The 19,326-nt window shown below is 40.6% G+C and overlaps 1 protein-coding gene and 1 pseudogene across 2 annotated transcripts in view; one reads left to right on the forward strand and one right to left on the reverse strand.

Moving 5' to 3' along the window:
• Positions 1–2,992: 2,992 nt before the first annotated feature.
• On the reverse strand, positions 2,993–4,735 carry LOC148131277 (uncharacterized; annotated as a pseudogene). Its single transcript, XR_015748553.1, has 3 exons — positions 4,729–4,735; positions 3,816–3,986; positions 2,993–3,600 (listed from the first exon to the last, which is right to left on the reverse strand). The product of XR_015748553.1 is annotated as an uncharacterized LOC148131277 (transcript).
• Positions 4,736–7,334: 2,599 nt separating this feature from the next.
• The window catches only part of SLC71A1 (solute carrier family 71 member 1), a 28,047-nt gene continuing 16,055 nt past the window's right edge, over positions 7,335–19,326 (forward strand). The window contains exons 1-2 of the mRNA XM_026671807.2: positions 7,335–7,704; positions 18,391–18,486. Coding sequence (XP_026527592.1) covers positions 7,618–7,704; positions 18,391–18,486 — 183 coding nt within the window. The 5' untranslated portion in view covers positions 7,335–7,617. The remainder of the gene's footprint in view (positions 7,705–18,390; positions 18,487–19,326) is intronic.

Here is a 19,326-nt window from a genome sequence, read left to right on the forward strand (position 1 = left end):
AATATAAACATATATGTGAGGAAATATCTAGACCTGCATACAGGCAGATATTCAATGTCTATTAGTATTAGAACTATTGTTAATATTCTTGTTCTAATATTATTATGATTATTATTATTAATATATTGTTATTATTAATATTATTCTAATTATTATTATTATTGTAAGTATTAATATTATTATTATTACTCTAGTAATGAAAAATTGCCAATTTTCCGAATTAAACGCCTGAGGCTGGTAAGAGGCCTCTGGCAGCTGGAGCTCCCAGGCAACAACCGGGAGGGATAGGCTGCTATCACTTGCCCTGAGCCTGCTGCGGAAGCCAACAATTACTAAAGTGTACCATTACCAAAGGCCCTACAGGCTGAGAGGCCTGTGCTAGGGCCGGTTACTCGCAGCGCTATGAGGCCTCAATCAAGATGGCGCCCGCCACGTGGAGGCGCCCTAGAGGCGATCGCCCACGTTCCTAAAGTCCCGGGCTGCTCAGGGCAACGAAGGTTACTTCTCCGGCCCTAAAAGAGGCCAAGGAAGCCAGGCAGTAAGTTTTCGCCCCTTCTTAGGGCGAGCGGCGTTGCGGTGGTGGGGAATACCAGCAGCGCTATATCAGCGATCAGTAAAGCCGCTGCGTAGCGCGGCGAGAGAAACGGCAGGCAAGAGATCGAATTGGGGGATTAGCGCCGAGCGCGAAAGCCGCCCGTTCTACAACCCCTGGGGGCGAAAGAAACGCGCCCCTTAAATCCCCAGTCCTGCGCCAGAAGGCTAAGGAAAATAAATTGTTTTTCTTGTAAATATATTCAAACCTGAGAGCAACTCTTGGATCGGCCAAGGAGTGAGAAATGCACAGCCTAACTTGACGACGGCTGAGCGCAAACTGGGGAACGCAAGAGAGCCACGTGATGGAGGGCGGAGCGTTCCTCAGTGATTGAGCTCAGCCATCAACGACGTAGACTGAAGCACCTCCCACTCTCTGGATGATCCGAACGGCTCTCAGGAGAATCAAAGTTCCATAAGTTACCAGCAAGGCTAGCATCCACTATGCTAACGACAATCATAAATTGGTTACCCATGTGATCAGCTTGATCTTACCTTTTTTGCAGCTTTCATTAAGAAAATGTTGTAGTTGCTAAGTCAACCAATGGGCTGGTTTTGCTGAAAACTGGAAGTAAATGTCAGTTTTCAGCAGAACTGTTGTAGAACACAATCATGTGACCACAAGATTCTGTAAAGTGCCATAAATTTAGTTTGGTTCCCATAAAGAAACCAAAATATGCTTATGGACTTCACTCACCAAATTAGATTTTGTGAAAAATGCCTTACTTTGATTTTCTACCTGCAATAGTGGCCATTACCAAAATCTTCCAATTTAAGATAGTAACCTGTATATATGGTGCATACATCAGCAATTATCTCAATGTGGATTCAGTCAATTTTCCATGGCTTATACTTTGTATGCCTAGAATTTTATGAAGAGTTGAATTAAGCAAAACCTTGTCAGAGTGAAATTATAGCTATGCTGTCTGAAATAATGGTTCAAATTCATTTTCAATTAATGTCTAGCTGCTGCTATGACGCAGCAAAGCAACCTGGTTTCCTCTTGGCTAATTTAAATTTAAGACTGCAGACTTTGCATGAAATATCTGGTTTCAGTTGGCTATGAAAAAAAATCATTTTTTTTTTTTGATCCAGACTTACAAAAGGCTTTAGTACAAAAAAAACCCTGTAATTCAGACATGCCAGGGGGATTGTTTCCTGTGATTAAATGCCTTACTGTTTTACAGCCAACACACAAAAGAATCTTTACATTAGTGAGATTCAGGGTCTTACTTTCAACTCTTTAATGAGGGAGATTCAATAGCACATCACCTAACTCCATATCCTTTGCAACAGTGGCCCCCAACCTTTTTTGTGCCACGGCCTGGTACCGGCATCACAAAATGATCCGCGGCCCGGTACCAGCATCAGCACGCATGGCAAGGTGAGCCGAGCGACCGGCCAGCCAGCCGTCCCCCGCTTCTCCCCGCCACCTTCAACTCCTCCTTTGTCGATGGGCTTCGGGACGGCTTCGGGACGGCCGCTCGGCTCGCCTTGCCTTGTGCTGAAAGAATTCTCGCGCCTTAGTTTTGTTCGAAGCCGCCCCCCCCCCTTCGATGAAACTAAGGCATGAGGATTCCTTCAGGACCCAAACGCCGCTTTCCAACCTGAAAAGCTCACCGGAAGCATTTTCTCATCAAAACAAGATGGCGGCGCCCAGAAACCGGTGGCCCGGTAGAAAATGTTTCACGGACCGGTCCCGGTCTGGGGCCCGGTGGTTGGGGACCCCTGCTTTGCAAGAAAGTAATACACAACCTTCTTAACTGCTCCTTTTATTCAAATTTGCATAAACACTTAATAACCAATCATAGCAAAGCAGCTGCCAATCTTATATTCCACTACCCTTTTGAGACAATTCAGTAATGAATTTGAGGGAGTGGTCAAATTCTGTTCAATCACAGAATTTGTTGCTATTTGTCAAGAGTAGTTTTGTTTTATCTAGATTCTAGAGTTTCAGGAGAGAATTTGAAAACAACTGTCATAAGATTAAGTTACAATAATTGATATTTGTATTATAGTTATTCATTTATGGCTACTTATTACACTTCAGTGACTTAAAATGTTAGTCTCCATTGAATTAAAATATAAACATTCCAGTATTTGATAATTTAATAGTTCCAGTAATGTGGAAAGTAGCTGTATATTTTAGAGATATTTTAAACTTTTTTGAAAAATAATCCTTTTATTTTTGATCATGGCTCATGCTGTACTTCATTATCCAAATTATTAATTTATCTTGCATTAATTTTGGTCTTTGTCAAATAAAAAAGGAAAGGGATTGGTGGTGCATATGAACATGTGGAATCACAGTTCAATTTACATTTTTGTGATGTATTGGTGTGTCATTAATCAAGAGAACACGACTAGTTGGAGGAAAGGTAAACTGAACTCTAAGCACCTGGAGGGCAGGCATCAGATTACCTATTGCTGTATTAGATTTTATCTTAAGAGGAGCAGTGTAAAAATCTTAGATGATTGATGTCATGCTATGGATGTGATAACAAGGAACGAACCATATACACATGATCCTTGTGTGATCCATTATTAAATTATATGCTTTCTCTGATCTGTGACTTGCACACTTCCATCCAACAAGTTCCACTCCTTAAGCTTGGATGTCAGAAGCTCAGCTTTGGACTTTGTAAGATAAAGGTCTCTGATCAGATTGCTGAGGTCTTTCTGATTGGAGAAGTATGGCTTTTTCTCCTCAGCCACATCTGTGGAATTGTAATCTGTATCTGCAATACCTTCCTTGCTGGTTTGACTTGCTTCTCACTCCTGAACATGGCTGATCCATTTCTGGAGGGGTGGGAATGGGAAGCTCAGGGCAGTGTGGTACTGGGGCAATGAATGAAGAAATGTCTGGATACATGATAGGAGGGGCGCTCTTCCCAGTTCAATGTTTGGAAGGGTCTACCACGCTGAAGTAGCAGTTGCTCGAGTGGTCAGTTGGTTCCTGCCAAATTCTTGGGATAACAAACTTCATGGCTCTTTTTTCCCTGCACCAGTCTGTAAAAATAGTAGAATTATATAAATTAAAACAAAAAGATATTTCACGCATTACCTAATATTGTGCAAGATATTACCATAGGGCATAAAATATATATTGCACTCTTTTCCTAGAACATTGAAAATAGTGAAAATGTTCTTAATTGCCACTCTTTTAAATTGTAATAAATCACTGAATAAACATAAATCTAGAGAGCAGCAATTGTTAACCTTACCTTCAAGAGTTTTCGTGCAGTGTTTGCATGTGAAATGAACTACCCAGGGCTTGTCTTGATCACTGACAGGTATGCCAAAGTATGTTTTTTAGGCCTCGCACATCTTAACTGATACTTTCAGAGTACTTTTCGCTCTTGACTTGACAATTTTCCACACACAGCAAAATACACCTGCTGGATGCAAGCAACTTCTATTTATTATTTGTTATTCTCTTATTCAGCAATTAGACAAACTAAAATGTTGGTTTAAGGCAGTGGCGTACACCAGGGACCTGTTCCATGGAAAGGTTTTTCTGTGGACCAGAGGGGGCGTGATTTCATCTGCTACCTGGATGGGGCTTTGCTTGTTTGTGCGACCAAGTTTCTGGCATTCTGTGGCTGGGGCTGGTCCATGGACTAGGGGTTGCGGACTGGATATTTATTGGATAGTCCCAGGAAATTCTAGAAAATTCCGACCAATTCTAGAAACTTCTGGAGAGTTCCAGAATATTCTGGAAGTGTACTCAGCATTGAATGTTAATAAAGAATGTTCTTGAAAACAGATAAGCTTCAAAATATCGTCATCCTGATCAGAGAATCAAAGTTTTTTCTGGAACAATAGCTATTTTCTCTTTATTTTAGGCATAAGGGATTAGGAAAACATACTTTATGCTAGAGGTCTCCAAACTTGGCAACTTTAAAGACTTGTGGACGCCCACAAATCTTAAAGTTGCCAAGTTTGGGGACCCCTGCTTTATACCAAGGAACAAAAATGAAATTGAAATTTGTTATAGGTCGTTCTCTCTATTCAAAAAACATGAACACCTATGAGTTACTCAGGCCTTGACAATTGTAGTGTCACAAAAATGTTAATCTGTATTCTGTTGGATAATGTAGTCCACGGGTAGTAATTTCACAGGATTAGCTTAATTACCGAACATATTTATACAAGCAGTCCTCAACTTACAATTGAGCCCCAAATTCCTGTTGCTAAGCGAGACAGTTGTTAAATGAGTTTTGCCCCATTTTGTGACCTTTCTTGCCACGGTTGTTAAGTGAATCACTGTGGTTAAGTTAGCAACACGCTTGTTAAGCCAACCTGGCTTCCAGCCATTGCTTGGTCGCAAAAGGAGATTACATGACCCCAGGACATAGCAAGGGTGGTAAATATGTCAGATGCCAAGCCTCTGAATTTGATCACATGACCATGGGGAAAATGCTGCAAGTCATTAAGCGGGAAAAACGGTGGTAAGCCACTTATTCTCAGTGCCGTTGTAACTAAGCGAAGTTGTAAGTCGAGAACCACCTGTAATATCACCCTTGGCGGTTTGTTTTAAAAACGAAGCGAGTGAATAATGTCAGGCGATCTCCAGAGAGGCAATCGGGAAAACCTACAATATCCTCTCTTCCAAAAGAAACCCATCCCCAGCAGGGGTTTTGCCGCTCAGCTCGTTCGTTGCTCCTTTAAGAATCACCAAGAGGTGGAGTTTCCGGTTTGTCGGCTTCGCGAGCGGTAGGGATTCGCGAAGCTGCGCGATCCCCGCCGCGCGCCGTTTTGGGGCTCCGACCCGGACGGGTGCGGAGCAAGGCTGCCCTGCAGGGGTAGCTGAAGGTAAGGGGATCCGGAGGAAGGGTTTGGGGGTGTTGCAGACCCCTCCCTGGCCGGCAGAACCCCCTGTTACCAGGACGGTGCAGCGGCGGTCCGTAATGGCCGCCACAAAGAAGTTGACAGCCGGGCAAGTATGCGCAGGAGGAAGAAGAGAAAGTTATTGAAAGTAAAAGTTCTTCTTGGTCGACCCAGGGCTTTGAGATTTATCTAATTTAATTCCTGGAAAAGATGGTTTTCTGATGATTTCTTCCACAAGAGAAAAAAAGCGGCTGTTTTGAGGTGCTGAAGGGAAAGTTTACTCTCCCTCCCGACGGAATTAAGCCGGAAGGGAGAGGATAAAGAAAATTTATAAATTTGGATCTTGTTGGAGGAGATGCCTTGAAGACTTGAGGACAGAAATACAATCTTAATAAGGCTTTAAAATATAGACTTGGATTCTTTTTTTTTATTTGTTTGATACCACCCTGGAAGAGGAAGGGGGAATTTTGGCTTGCTTGGATTTATTGAGGATTGTGGATTTTGGGATTGTTTTGCCTTTCTCTCGGAATATTTGGTTGGTGTAAGAAGAAAGAGGAATAAAGAAAAGAAAAGACTTATTTATAATGGCTTTCCTTTTTGAAGACCTGAGGGATGAATATGAGCAAACAAAAGTAATCTGCAAAGATGGCATGGAAAAAGCTTTTCTATTTCTAGAAATGGCGCTGGTCAATTACCAACAGACAATGGAACAGATGGAAACGGAAGAAGAACAACAAGGAAGAGACGAAGACGCCATCTTCATTGAATCCCAAAACTTATCTAAGGAAGAAGGAAGGAAGAGAGCAAGGAAAATGAAGGACTTAAGATCTAAAAAAACATTTGAGAAAGAGAAAAATATGATGCAAAGTAAATATAATGATAACAAACAAGAGAAAAAGGGAATGCAACAGAGAAGGGATCCCAGCAAGGCAGAGGTTAGAAGAAGAAGGGGGGTAGGAAGATTTGGTGGGGGAAGAAAGAAAGGGAAAGGCGGAGAAAAGCCTCAAAGCTTTAAAATTGGATGGGAGAAGAGGGATTTTTTTTAGAGATAAAGGATGAAATATAATTTTCTGTAAGAAAGATTCTGCTAAGGTACAGAAGATGGTATTGTAATATTTATATTTGAAATAGTAAATTAGAATGCTTTAAGATTTAATAAGAAATTAAAATGTTGAAGTTTTTATTAATGATTGATTTTTAAAATGTAATAAAATATCGAAGGAAAGGAGGATACAATGTATTTAAACATTTTTGGTGGATAGAATGTACCAAGCAGAACCAAATTGGGTATTTGTTATGTTGAATGTTAATTTTACTAACTTAGGGGAGGATAGAAAGGCATCATACTCTGATTAGTGATTTCAGGAGAATTTTTTCTTTTATTATAAGAAGAGATAGAGGGATAAATGAATGGGCAAAAGATACAAATTTAATGATTTAATTAAGATGGATTAAATAAGATAGAAATGTGAAGAGTGATATGTGTTATTATTTTAGCCCATGCAAAGAGAGGTAACTGGGGCCAAGGTACTTTACTAAAAGATTTTTTTATGTTTGTTTGTGTTTGTTTGTGTTTTATGAGAATATTGGGGAAATTATTGTAGAAAAACAGGGAAAGATTCAATATGTAATGATTTGTTTGTTGTTGAAACTTTTAATAAAACTTGTTTTTAAAAAAAAAAAAAGAATCACCAAGAGGTAAGAAAAATGCCCACGCCTCACACGCGCTCTCCCGCCTTCCTGTCAAGCCTACTACTCAGTCAGCCGCCGGAGCAACTTCCAACGCCCGCTTCCCTCGCGCGCCCCTCCAAAATGCCCCCATGAAGGCAAAACCGTCGACGAAAGCGATTGGTTCCCACTGAGAGCTACGCGTGGGCGCGGCCTCTCGTGTCACGTGCAACACTCCTTGAACCAATCGGATGATCGCGTGATGTGAACCCCGGCCGCCGCTACGGCTGCCGCCAGAACAAGCTGGGTTGTTCTCCCCCCCCCCTTCCTTCCTCCTTCCCTCCCTCCCTCTTCTCCCCAAGATGGCGGCACCGGCGGGTGACTGAGGGGAGCTGTTGGCCGAGAACTGGAAAAGACAATTCTGGCTGCTGCCGGGAAAGGAAAAGACGACGTTCCCGCCTCGTTTTTTGTTTTTCCCCTCTCGCCGCTTCGCCCACTTCCCCTTCGGCCCTCTAGGAGGATGGTAAAATGACCCAAGTGGGAAAGAAAAAGAAAAGGGCCGCCAACCGCAGCATCTTGCTGGCTAAAAAGATCATCATTAAGGACGGCGGCACGGTGAGGAAGCGGCTCGTGTTGGTTGTGGGGGAGGAGGGGGAGGTTGGCGATCTCGAAGCCCGTGGGGAGAAAGCGAGGCTGCTGGCGGGGCGAGTGGACGGGGCCGCCGGGCTTGCTTTGTGAGGCCTGCGTTACGGGGGTGGGGTGGGGGGAGAACGGACCTGTCAGCGTGGACCAACCGCGTGCCGCCTCGGTTTCCCCCGCGTGGACAACTCGTATCGTATATATCCTAATGGTTACGGGTTCACGCTATAGGGAGAGGAGAGACAGAGAGAGAGAGTCGTTCCCCCATCCCAATGCACTTGTTGAGATTGAGACCGCTTTAAACCCGGGCTTGAGAAACGTGTCCTTTAAAAAGGCGAATCGTCGAACTTCTGTTTTTTTGTTTTTTTTTGGACTTTTGTTTTCTATCCCCGTTTTATCGATATTCTGATTTCGCTTTATTTGGCTTCTTTGAGGAGAGATTCGGAGATTTCGAAACTACGAAAATGAGAACAGGGCATGCTTTCTCTTCCTCTCGCAATTTTTACTCTGTAAAATTGCTTAAGCGTATAAATATACTGTGCTCTTAACTTTTGGGCAGTATTTTAATCTAGGGAATCTTTCAGTTGTTGAGAATCGCTGGTTTTCAGTGATTTGCTATTTTTTATCGGTGGTCAGTCTACTGGGTCTCCTGTTTTGAAAAACTGATTGGAATAGCTCCATCAAAACGTTTAACCACCAACTGTTTTTCTTAAATCATTTTGTTGAGTAATTTTGTTGAAGTAAACTGCTCGGATGGGATCATTTGTTACAAAATAACATGAAGTACAGGTAGGTGGTCCTTCTCTAATGACCACAATTGAGCCCAACATTGATGCTGTTGAGTGAGAATTTGTTAAGTGAGTTTTGTCCCATTTTATGACATTTCTCGCCACAATTGTTAAATGAATCACTGCAGTTGATAAGTTAGTAACCTGGTTGTTAAGTGAATCTGGCTTCCCCATTGACTTTGCTTGTCAGAAGGTTGCAAAAGGGGATCACATGACCCTGGGATGCTGTAATGGACATAAGTATGAACCAGTTGCCAAGCACCTGAATTTTGGTCACATGATCATGGGGCCATGAGTGGCCATGGGCGAATAGGCAGCAGTATAAATTCAATAAATAATGCTGCAAAGGATGTAGCTGTGAAATACATAAGTCAGTTTTTCCAGTGCCCTTGTAACTTTGAACAGTCACTAAATGAACTGTTGTAAGTCGAGGACTACATGTATATAACTTTCAGTTATTATACTTTATCTAAGGAAATCCTATGGAAATGGTCTTTAGTTGGGGTACTTGCCCAGTATTTCTTTGTTTTATCTGTTTTGCAATAATCATGTTGTGGTCACGTGTAAACATAATTGAACTGAAGAATAAAACATTTGATGTGATTTTTAGTGATATGTAGAAATACCAATTATCAGATGTGTAGGTATTCTTATGTATTGTAGGGTGTGTCTCACCAATGTAGTGCTAGGAACTTCATAGTTTTGTGTTTCAAACCAGACCACGTAGTTTGTCCTTTTGAAATAGGAAAATGATGTGTTTTTCCCTTGTCAGTCATGGTAGTAGCAAAGATAACCAACTTGTGGCCTACCTTACTGATAACCCTAAAGATACCTTTAGTGGAGTACGCATAGGAAAGTTGCTGTAGTGGCAAGCTAATCTAGAGAGCCAGATGCTTTAAGGCAGTGGTCCCCAACCTTTTTTATGCCGCGGCCCGGTACCGGCATCAGCTGGGCGCCGCCATCTTGTTTTGATGAAAAAGTGCTTCCGGTGAGCTTTCTACCCGGAAAGCTCACCGGAAGCACTTTTTCATCAAAACAAGATGGCGGAGCCCAGCAAAACAGCGGCCCGGTAGGATTTGTTCCACGGACCGGTACCGGTCCGCGGACCGGTGGTTGGGGACCCCTGCTTTAAGGAACATTGAAGTGATTATGGGCAACTATCAGAAGAGCAATAAGGGAAGTTTGGTTCAGTTGCTGTGTAGTACTGCTTTATTCTGTTGACTGATAGAACTCGTCCTGCTTTTGGAGTGATCTGAAACCAGTTGCACCTGATTGTTATGTGTTTAAATATTTGAATAAAGTTTTGAATACAATATTTGAATAACATAAGATCCATTGAGTTTAATTTGAGACAGGGTTGTATAAAAAGTGCTTTACATTTTTAACATATGCTGTGATTGTACCAGTCCATGATTAACATGTCAGGCATGAACATGTCAGCTGTATGCTTAGGGGTACTGTAAACGCATCAGAGGACTACAGCCAATTAAAGTGCCCTAATGTGTGTCCCTGAGTCTTTAGGGACTGATCACCTATTTACACTTTGCTATCTGAACTCTGATCAGCTATTATGTTTGCAGTATGATCCTCAGCTGATTCTGCTGTTGCTTTTTGCAGGTGTATTTCCATTTCAGAGAAAGAAAATTATGCCCTTGAAAATCATGTGTGCAAATTAGTAACATGTCAAAGTGCTGAATTTTTAAGTTTAATACTCAAGGACATGTGATACCAAGTTGCAGTATGATCCTTGTTATTTAAGGATATGAATGTTTATGCGGCAACAAATTATGTAATATTTATAAGGTCTCTACTATATTATTATTATTATTCTTTAAATGGGAAATAATAGTTACACAAAACACAGGCTTGCTGAGAAAATGTGACAAATTTGTATTATGCCATGTCTTTGAATGAGCTGTAAAGTTTGCTGTGTTGTAATGGTAATTTTAATACTGTTAATTGGGGAAAGCTTGTTGATAATAGTTCTTTAAAATATGTAGGACTCTTGTCTATGGAGATTCTCAGTCACCCAGGTCATGGTTGTCCCAAAAGTGCTTTTTCAAGAGGCAACTTAAAAAGCAACTTTGAGACATGTAGGACCCTTATTGTGATCCCATTAACTTGTAAACTCTTGAATATATTTCTGTTAAAAAAAAATCCTCTCAAAAGTATATTATTTTGGTATTAAAGAAACAACCTTGTGGTATTTTAAACAAGACGTTCAGTTACTTCTGTTAAGTTGGGTTGTGTGATACCATCTAGGGATATGTCAAATGTTACAGAAAAAGTTTGGTTCATGGAACAATTGGTGTTAGGCGATGTGTCTCTGGAAGGAAGGCTCTGGGAAGATTAGCATGTGAAGTGGCATACAGACAATGTAGGGTTGCCCTGTAACATCTCTCTGAATTTTATTTTGGTCATTACCTAAAACAACTAGGAGACGTCATGTGTTAGTTTAAGGCAAATCGCAACCTTCCCAGAACAGTTTGACTAGATTCCTGAGCAACAGCTTATTTGTTTCACACATGAACAATACATTTTCCATTTTCTGAATATTCCTATTATTACCCAATACTGGTAATACTTTGAAATCTTCTTTCTGCTATGTTAATTTAGAGTATGCTTATCTTTTAAGGTGCTTCTTTTTTAGTTCATGTGAAACAGTACTTAATGATATCTCTAATGCACAAATTTTTCAGAGCTGTATGCTGTTTTTTAAAGAATAAGTAATACATAGTGCTCTTTTCGTTTCTTACGAGTATAATATTGAGAAAAGAGCTACAAACATTTTATCCTCAAGATTCATACTGTATTGAAGTATGTTGTTCTCCTGCCACCTATTATTATTTTGCTAAATAGTCAATTATAAATTGCAGTCAGTATAAACCTGTGAACGGAGCTGACTTGATGGATTCAAGTACATGAATTTAGAACAATAAAACTGGCACTTTCAAGGGTCCTGCATTTTCAAAGATATTTCACATCTTGTTATTGTATAAAATAGTGTAAAGAGGAATTAATCCAGAAGTCAAATGTAGAACATCAAAACTTCTAGAATTCCTTGATTTTTTTCAATAGTTATGTTATTGGATTTTTGAAATTTTAACGGTCACATATCCTGATTCTTGATGACTTGTAGAAGCTGCTTTAAAAATATCTTTGTAATTTTATTCTATTACTGCCAGTGTCAATTGTGGCCTAGTACGGTTGTGTGACTGGATAAATGGAGAATGAATATATTGTTGATGATAAAGTTACCTCTCCCATCCTTGAAGAAAATAGAGTTGCAGTACTTCCTCTTACATTTCTTAATCTCTTATGCTTCTTGAGTGTATGGTACTATAACAAGTAAAGGCTTTTATAGCTGCTCATGCAATGATTCAGTGATACAGTTGGTCCTTGATTTAACCATTCATTCAGCAACTATTCAAAGTTATACCTATGCTGAACAAAGAGACTTAACACTGGTCTTTAAGTTATGGCTGTGTAGCACCCCACAGTCACGTGATCAAAATTTCAAAGTTTGACAGCCTGCTCTTATGACTGCAGGAGTGCTTCAGCTTTCCCACCTGTCATTCTCCCTTTGGGCCGCTGCTGCCAAAGCCATTCTAGCTTATTCTTATTTTCTTGCCCCCACTGCTGACCAAACATATCTGGCTAGGCTGTATGCAAAGCAACTACTGGCTACACAACACTTTCTTCCTTAGGTCACCCATGGTTATTTCCTCGTGAGACCTGGGAAAGATGGTCTCATGTGGCCAAGCAGCTATTTTGCTCCCAGTCAAGGAATTTCAAGTGGTTGGGATCTAGAAAAACCTTTTCTGCTGTGGCTCTGCTCTTTGAGACATCCTGCTGCTGGAGGTGAGATCCTCCCCCACTTCCTTGGGGCAGCCCCCAAACCTGGCTCTGATGATTGGTTAGGGTCCTGATGGGGGCACTTTATTCTAGAGGTAGTTGGTGGAATAAGAGAAGATTCCATTTTCATTCCGCTAGTGTACATGTAGTCCTCAACTTACAACCACAATTGAGCCCAGAATTTGTTGCTAAGTGAGAAATTTGTTTAAGTGGCTTTTGCCCCGTTTTATGACTTTTCTTGCCACATTTGTTAATGAATCACTGCAGTTGTTAAATTAGTAACATAGTTGTTAAGCAAATCTGGCTTTCCTGTTGACTTTGCTTGTCAGAAGGGCACAAAAGGTGATCACATGATCCTGGGACACTGCAACTGTCATAAATATGAACCAGTTGTCAAGTATTTGTATGTAAATCACGTGACCATGGGGATGCTGCAAAGGTTGTAAGTGTGAAAAATGGTCATGTCACCTTTTTCAGTGCCATTGTAATTTTGAACAGTTGCTAAATGATCTGTTGTAAGTCAAGGACTACTTGTTACTGGGTCCTAGTTTTGTCTAATTCTTATTTATTTTAATCTTTTTTTATGTGTCCTTTTATTATATTGTAAGACAGGGACACATTTATTAAATAGTATGGAGCCTCAGCCACTACTGTATCCGCAACCCCCACCCCCCCACCCCCCCCCCCCCCCCCCCCCCCCCCCCCAGTTTCTGACCAAAAACCAAAAAAAAAAAAAAACCCCAACCCCCCAACCCCCCCCCCCAAAGGGGGTCCCCCCCCCACCCCCACCTCCAAACCCCCGAGCGCCCGGCGGGTCTCCTCCAGGGGCCAAAGGCCCTGCCTCCCGCGTCATCCCTCTTCTTTTCGTAGGCAAACCTTTCAGATAGGAGACGTTCCAAAAATTTTTTTTGATTTACCAGTCGCGCATTCCCCCCCCCCCCTCGCAGTCATTCCCAGTTTGTTGGTGCCTCTCGACGTACATTTTCTTTTCTAAGAATGCCTTTGGAGCCAATATGGAATCCATGGGCATTTTGGGAAATAAGGCTGAGCTTGGCATTTTGTGTTGCAGTATGCCATGCTTATTTTGGATTTATTTCTTTGAAACCATAAAACATTGGTTTCATTTCTTAAACTAAAGGCTATATGTTAGCAATAGTGTTAACATATTGCATGAATCCCTAAGTTCTTCTTCGTTCACAGTGTTATTTAAGGAACTATGCTATTTGGTGTGACAAGATGCAATGTGGCTGTAGATTGTATTCTAGTGTACTAGAAGTTAGAGTATTGGAAGAAAACCAATAGACAAAATTGTTTCTGTTTTAGTGCTTGCACAGTGTTTACTGCTAGTGTCCTTGTATAGAATCCCTTACAACTGCCTTGGATTAGCTACTAATTCTCTTTCCTCCTCCCCCACTCTTTTTTCATCATACAGGCATTGTAAGGGAAGGAAGGAAGTACTGAGGGAAGCAGCAACTGTAGTGATTCACTGTGTTTGCTTAGCAAAAGAAGGGTCTTGGCACACAAGGCTACAGTACTAACCATATACTGGTGCTGTGTACAGGAGCTGCTTTATTTAGATATGAGAAAAGAGGAAGTGGGATGTAAAAGAGAGAGAGAGAGAGAGAGAGAATTTGTGGGTGTGGCTTGGTGGTCATGTGACTGGCGGGGCATGGCTTGTATGTGAATATTTTAAATATTTATGTAAATATTGATTTTTTTTATTAAAAAGAGCAACTTTTACCCAAAATCAGGCAAAGCAGGCAGGCAAATTCAGTTGCTCACAGAATCACAGATTCACTTAGAGATCTGTGTTTCTGCCATCGGCTATCTGAGTCTGCACTGAATAATAGAACCTTCACCTAAGGGAGCTTAAAAGCAGAGCCAAAGATCTAAAAATTAGCTAGAAAGCAAGAAATCCAGTGGTTTCCTGCTTTCTAGCTAATCTAAATCTCCCAGCACAGCAGAACAGCTGATGGTTGGAAAAAGAAAAAAGGAAAAACAGCAACTTAGCAGGCATGTTTGCCAGGTAAGGAGTGAGTGGGCGGGGAGGGTTTCTGCGGGCCATGTGGGCGGCACAGCCTTGTGTTCCCGTGCAGCCTGGATTAATTGCTTTGGGAGGTGCCCTGGAGGTGACATTTCTCTGCGGACCACCTAAATTTTCTCGCGGACCACTGATTGGCAACCACTGATCTAAACATATCTCTGTCTCCCTGGGAGTCCCAGGCCTAATAACATAACCGGGTCTTGAGGGCCTTTTGCAATGTCAAAAGGGATGGAGCTAATTTAATTTTGGTGAGAAAAATGTTCCTCCAGATGGGTACCACTGCAAAGGAGGCACATCTCCTGAGACCCACCAAATATAGATCTCTAGTTGATGGTTACCTGCAGCGTGTTTTCTTTGCCAGATCTAATATGTGCACAGTACATAGGTTTCAACAAATTCTCAGTGGCCATAGTAACAAGCCCATAAATATGTTATTTCTAAGGCTTCCCATGAGGCAGGTTGTTGTCTCTAATCTCATTCTGCAGCTTTAAAATACAGCAGGATCTCAGGAATAAATGTAAGTCTCTATCCCTTTCTGCCTGGCAAAAGGCAGCAAAAGAATCCTAGCCTATAATAATTAGACCATCTATTGGATGGTTGGTTGAAGCTCCAGTTGCTTACTGTGAACCAAAACAAGCAGGGGATTGAGCAAGATTATTCTCTTTCCTCTGCTGTTTCAATGTTGTAGGGAAAGCAAAGACTCCATTCATTTTAAAAACTAGGTCTCCCACCACCCCCCTATTGTTAAACACTGTTGGTATTTATTGTCATACAAAAATCTTTCTGCAATTATAGATAAAAGTAGTGCTAAGATTCCTTCAGCAAAACTTTTCAGTGCTGACGGTTGGATCTTAATTTCCTACAGTGGGAAAAAGAATTTATGGAACAGTAAAGAAGCTATTTTTTAACTGCTTTTTGGAACCCTGTTGCTGAACAGTTCAGGATGATGATGATATCCATTCAATTGTTTCTGACTTGGTGATTCTATAGACAGGTCTCTATATCTTCCGACCATGAACAACTTCTTTGAGTTGTTTTATGCTCTGGCTGATGTCAGCTTTGATGGTACCCAGCCACCGTGTTCTTTGGTGGCCTGATTTTCTTTTACCGCTATCTCTCCCAAAGATAATTGCTTTCTCTGCTGAATTCCCCCACATGACATGGCCAAAATAAGTGAGACACACTTTTGTAATTTTGCCTTCCAGTGACGTATTTGGTGTTATGTGCTTCAATACTTGCTTGTGAGTACTTGTTAGTTTCTTGCTAGTACAGTTCAAACTATGGCCTTGAAATTAATTATTTAATCTGATTTCCCATGAAGAGAGAAGGTTCCACCAAAATATTTCTTTTGTTTATAGTAGAACTACATATAGACCTTAACTAACAACCATTCACTTAACGACTGTTCAAACTTTCAATGGCACTGAAAAAATGTGACTTACAACTAGTCCTGGCATTTACAACCAACACAGCATCCCCACAGTCACATGGTCAAACTTTGGTTGCTTGGCATCTAGCATGTATTTACAATGGTTGCAGCATCCTGAGGTCATATAATCACTATTTGTGACCACCTCAGCTGGCTTCTGGCAAGCAGAGTCAGTGGGGAAAGCTGGATTTGCTTAAAGACCACATGACTCATTTAAAGGTAAAGGTCATAAAATTAAGTGTGACTCAATTGTCTTGATCAGTATGGATATACTGATCTCAGTTGTGGCTGTAAGTCTAAGACTACCTGTATATGGTCCTTCACATTCAGTTTAGAAGAGGTTACCATGTGAATGCAACATCTTTCTGCTGCATATTAAAGCAGCCACATCTATTTTCTGAACTTTATGGCTGCAAAAATAAATTTCTTCAATAACCAGGTAACGCTGGAAAACAGTGTGACTGTTTTATGGATGACAGACAGGTGCTGCATTTGTTACTCTGGTACTTTCAGAAACATTTCTTCTCAATACAAAGCAATTTATCTTCATCATTAAATATTTTCTGTCAATTCTATATTGCAGTTTAATATGTTGTCATACAGAGAGGTTCTAGAAGAGTATAGAATGTGTACCTGAAACTATGGTTCTTAGATACAGTGGGCAATAATTTAATTTCTGACTTTACCTATGCATTCATTTTATCAAAGTATTGTGACAGAATTGTAGCATATGTAATTTTCTCTAATGGTGTAACTTTCCTGAGAGAATAATGTTACTATAAGGCATGTGTATCAAACTCGCCGCATCACATTGCCATCATGTGACATTTTGCAACTTTTTTTCCCATTCGTGGAGCTGGGGTGGGTGTGGCCTGTGTGGGATGCATCCGTCCTGCAATATAGAATTGACAGAAAATGACACCCCTGCGATAAGGAAACTTCCGAAGTGAACTGTGAATGTAAAAAAAGTTTATTCTGCATCATTGCATAAAGGGTTTTGTAGCATTAACATTCAGCCTAAGCCCATGATGGCGAACCTATGGCACACGTGCTGGAAGTGACACACAGAACCATCTCTGCTGGCATGTGAGCCGTCGCCCCAGCTCAGTTTCACTGTGCATGCGCGCACACCTCCTGCCAGCCAGCTGATTGTCAGGTATCTGCTGTGCATGTGCGGGGGGCGGGGTGCATGCAGCAGACATGCGCATGGGGGCAGGGTAGCATGGGGGTCGCGCACACATGTGCAGGGGCGGAGTACTTGCATTGCATTATGGGTTCAGGCGCGTGTGCACACGCACACTTTCAGCACACGACAACGAAAAGGTTAGCCATCACTGGCCTAAGCTGTATTCACTCTGACCATGATTTGGTTTTACATTCACAAGGAATATTGAGCTTAGATTCCTGTGTTTTCTCTTTTCATAGTTCACTGTTTCATTGCTTGTGTCCTAAATTATCATTTAAGTAAATTAGGAAGAAAATTTTTGACTTAGGAATCAGTGCTTGAAAGGTGCTTGATGCTGAGGTCGCCTACAAATGTCTAATATGTTATTTTCACTTACCTGCACTTTTCACTACAGTGGTACCTCAATACTCATTAATTGGTTCAGGAGGCGTGACAACAATGAGTGCCAAACAAAGTCACTGTACTAAAAACAATGAGTGCCAAACAAATCACTGACTTATCACATGACCCTTTGTTTTGGCCGGGAAGAACTTCCTGTCTGTTGCTTATCCTATATCAGGGACCTTCCTACTAAAGCCAACTTCTTGTCCACCCTCTGCAGTCCTCCCCCTTCTTCCTTTTGCAGTGACCTTCTTGGCATGTCCGACTTCCTATCTGTTCTGTGTGGCTGTCCCCCTTTTGCCATTGCAGCGCGTCAAATACTAAACAAACGACAAATAGCAGGGCGACATTTCACATCAAAATGCATCAAGTACCAAATTTGTCGAGTACCAAGGTATCATTGCATTTGACAGATGTGAACCTCCAAACTAGCTTTTAAGAACTGTCTCTTAATGAAGCCTTTTAATGGAAGCAACTGTTTGCCGGTCAGATTATTTTTCCTTCTGAAAGGTCCTGATGGACAAAGGAGTTCTTAATTCTGGCACTTAAAAGTCCTGCTGCTTCTTGAATTAGCTCCTTTTCAAGAGCCAAAATATGTTTGCAGAAGTGGGTTTTGGAGGCTAGTCCTACTATCACATAATCATCTTGTCTAAAGAAATGGTATGGAGAGAGAACCACCTGCTTTTGGCTTTTGTTCTCCACACCTTATTTAAATTATAGCATTTTTAGTGTTTGAAGAAGTATATCTGACCCAAGGCATAATTTGTCACATTTGTCCACAGAAAAAAGCAATGCATTGTTGGAATGTCTCTCAAGGGGAGGAAAGAACAAATGGAATCCATTTTTTGCTCATAGACATAAACATTAAATTAGTTTTACATGTACTTTTGGCATTGTCATTCATTTTCTGACTTTTAATATTTTTAGCTACTGTTTTTATTACTGTAAGTCAAGTAACAATCCTATTTTTTCCTCTTAGCCTCAAGGGATAGGTTCTCCTAGTGTCTACCATGCTGTTATTGTTATATTTTTGGAATTTTTTGCTTGGGGACTTCTAACAGCACCCACATTGGTGGTAAGTGATAACATTTTTTAAAATATACTATTCAACTTTATATATAGTTTTCTGATTTAATTAAAAGTTAATTACAGTAGTTCAGATCTATCATTTCTGTCTTTTGAAAACTTTTTTCTTCCCAATATTAATTTTAAGATTCAAGTTGATAAATGTCAAGTATAATTTACTATTTGGGCAGCAAAATACAGTTAAATCAGAATGTAAATTCTGTTCAAGAAAGATGAAATTGGATTTCCTATTTCTAGTTGTTATGCTACAGTTAACACGTCCAAACTAGAGTTTTTGCAGATTTGCTGTAAAATAATTTGAAAGGATGCTTCATTTACCAATTCCTTTTTGTGTTAAAGTAGTGTTTCTTACATTTTTTCCCTTCAGGACCCTTTTCTACTTTTAAAAATTATGGAGACCCAAAATGCTTTTCTTTGTATGGGTTATATTTGTTGATATTTACTGTATTAAAAATTGAAATGGATGCTTTGCTGCCATTACTACTTCTCACATTTATTTTTCTGTATTGTAAGATTGTACTATTTTTCAACATATGCTAGCACATAATTTTGATTTTGTGGGCCTCTGCAATGGTTTTTGGGGGACTTCCATAGTTCCTAGGACCATGGTTTAAAAAACACTGGTTTTGGCAACAAATTTTCTTGAAATTATTTATTCAGTTAAATCTAGACATGGTTTAGGAGAGGAGTACAGGTGAAACTCAAAAAATTAGAATATTGTGCAAAAGTTTATTTATTTCAGTAATGCAACTTAAAAGGTGAAACTAATATATGAGATAGACTCATTACATGCAAAGCAATATAGTTCAAGCCATGATGTGCCATAATT

The sequence above is a fragment of the Notechis scutatus genome, chromosome 3, assembly GCF_049901735.1.
Source record: "Notechis scutatus isolate UNSWTSFEM ecotype Mainland chromosome 3, rNotScu1.2, whole genome shotgun sequence".
Classification (NCBI taxonomy): Eukaryota; Metazoa; Chordata; class Lepidosauria; order Squamata; family Elapidae; genus Notechis; species Notechis scutatus.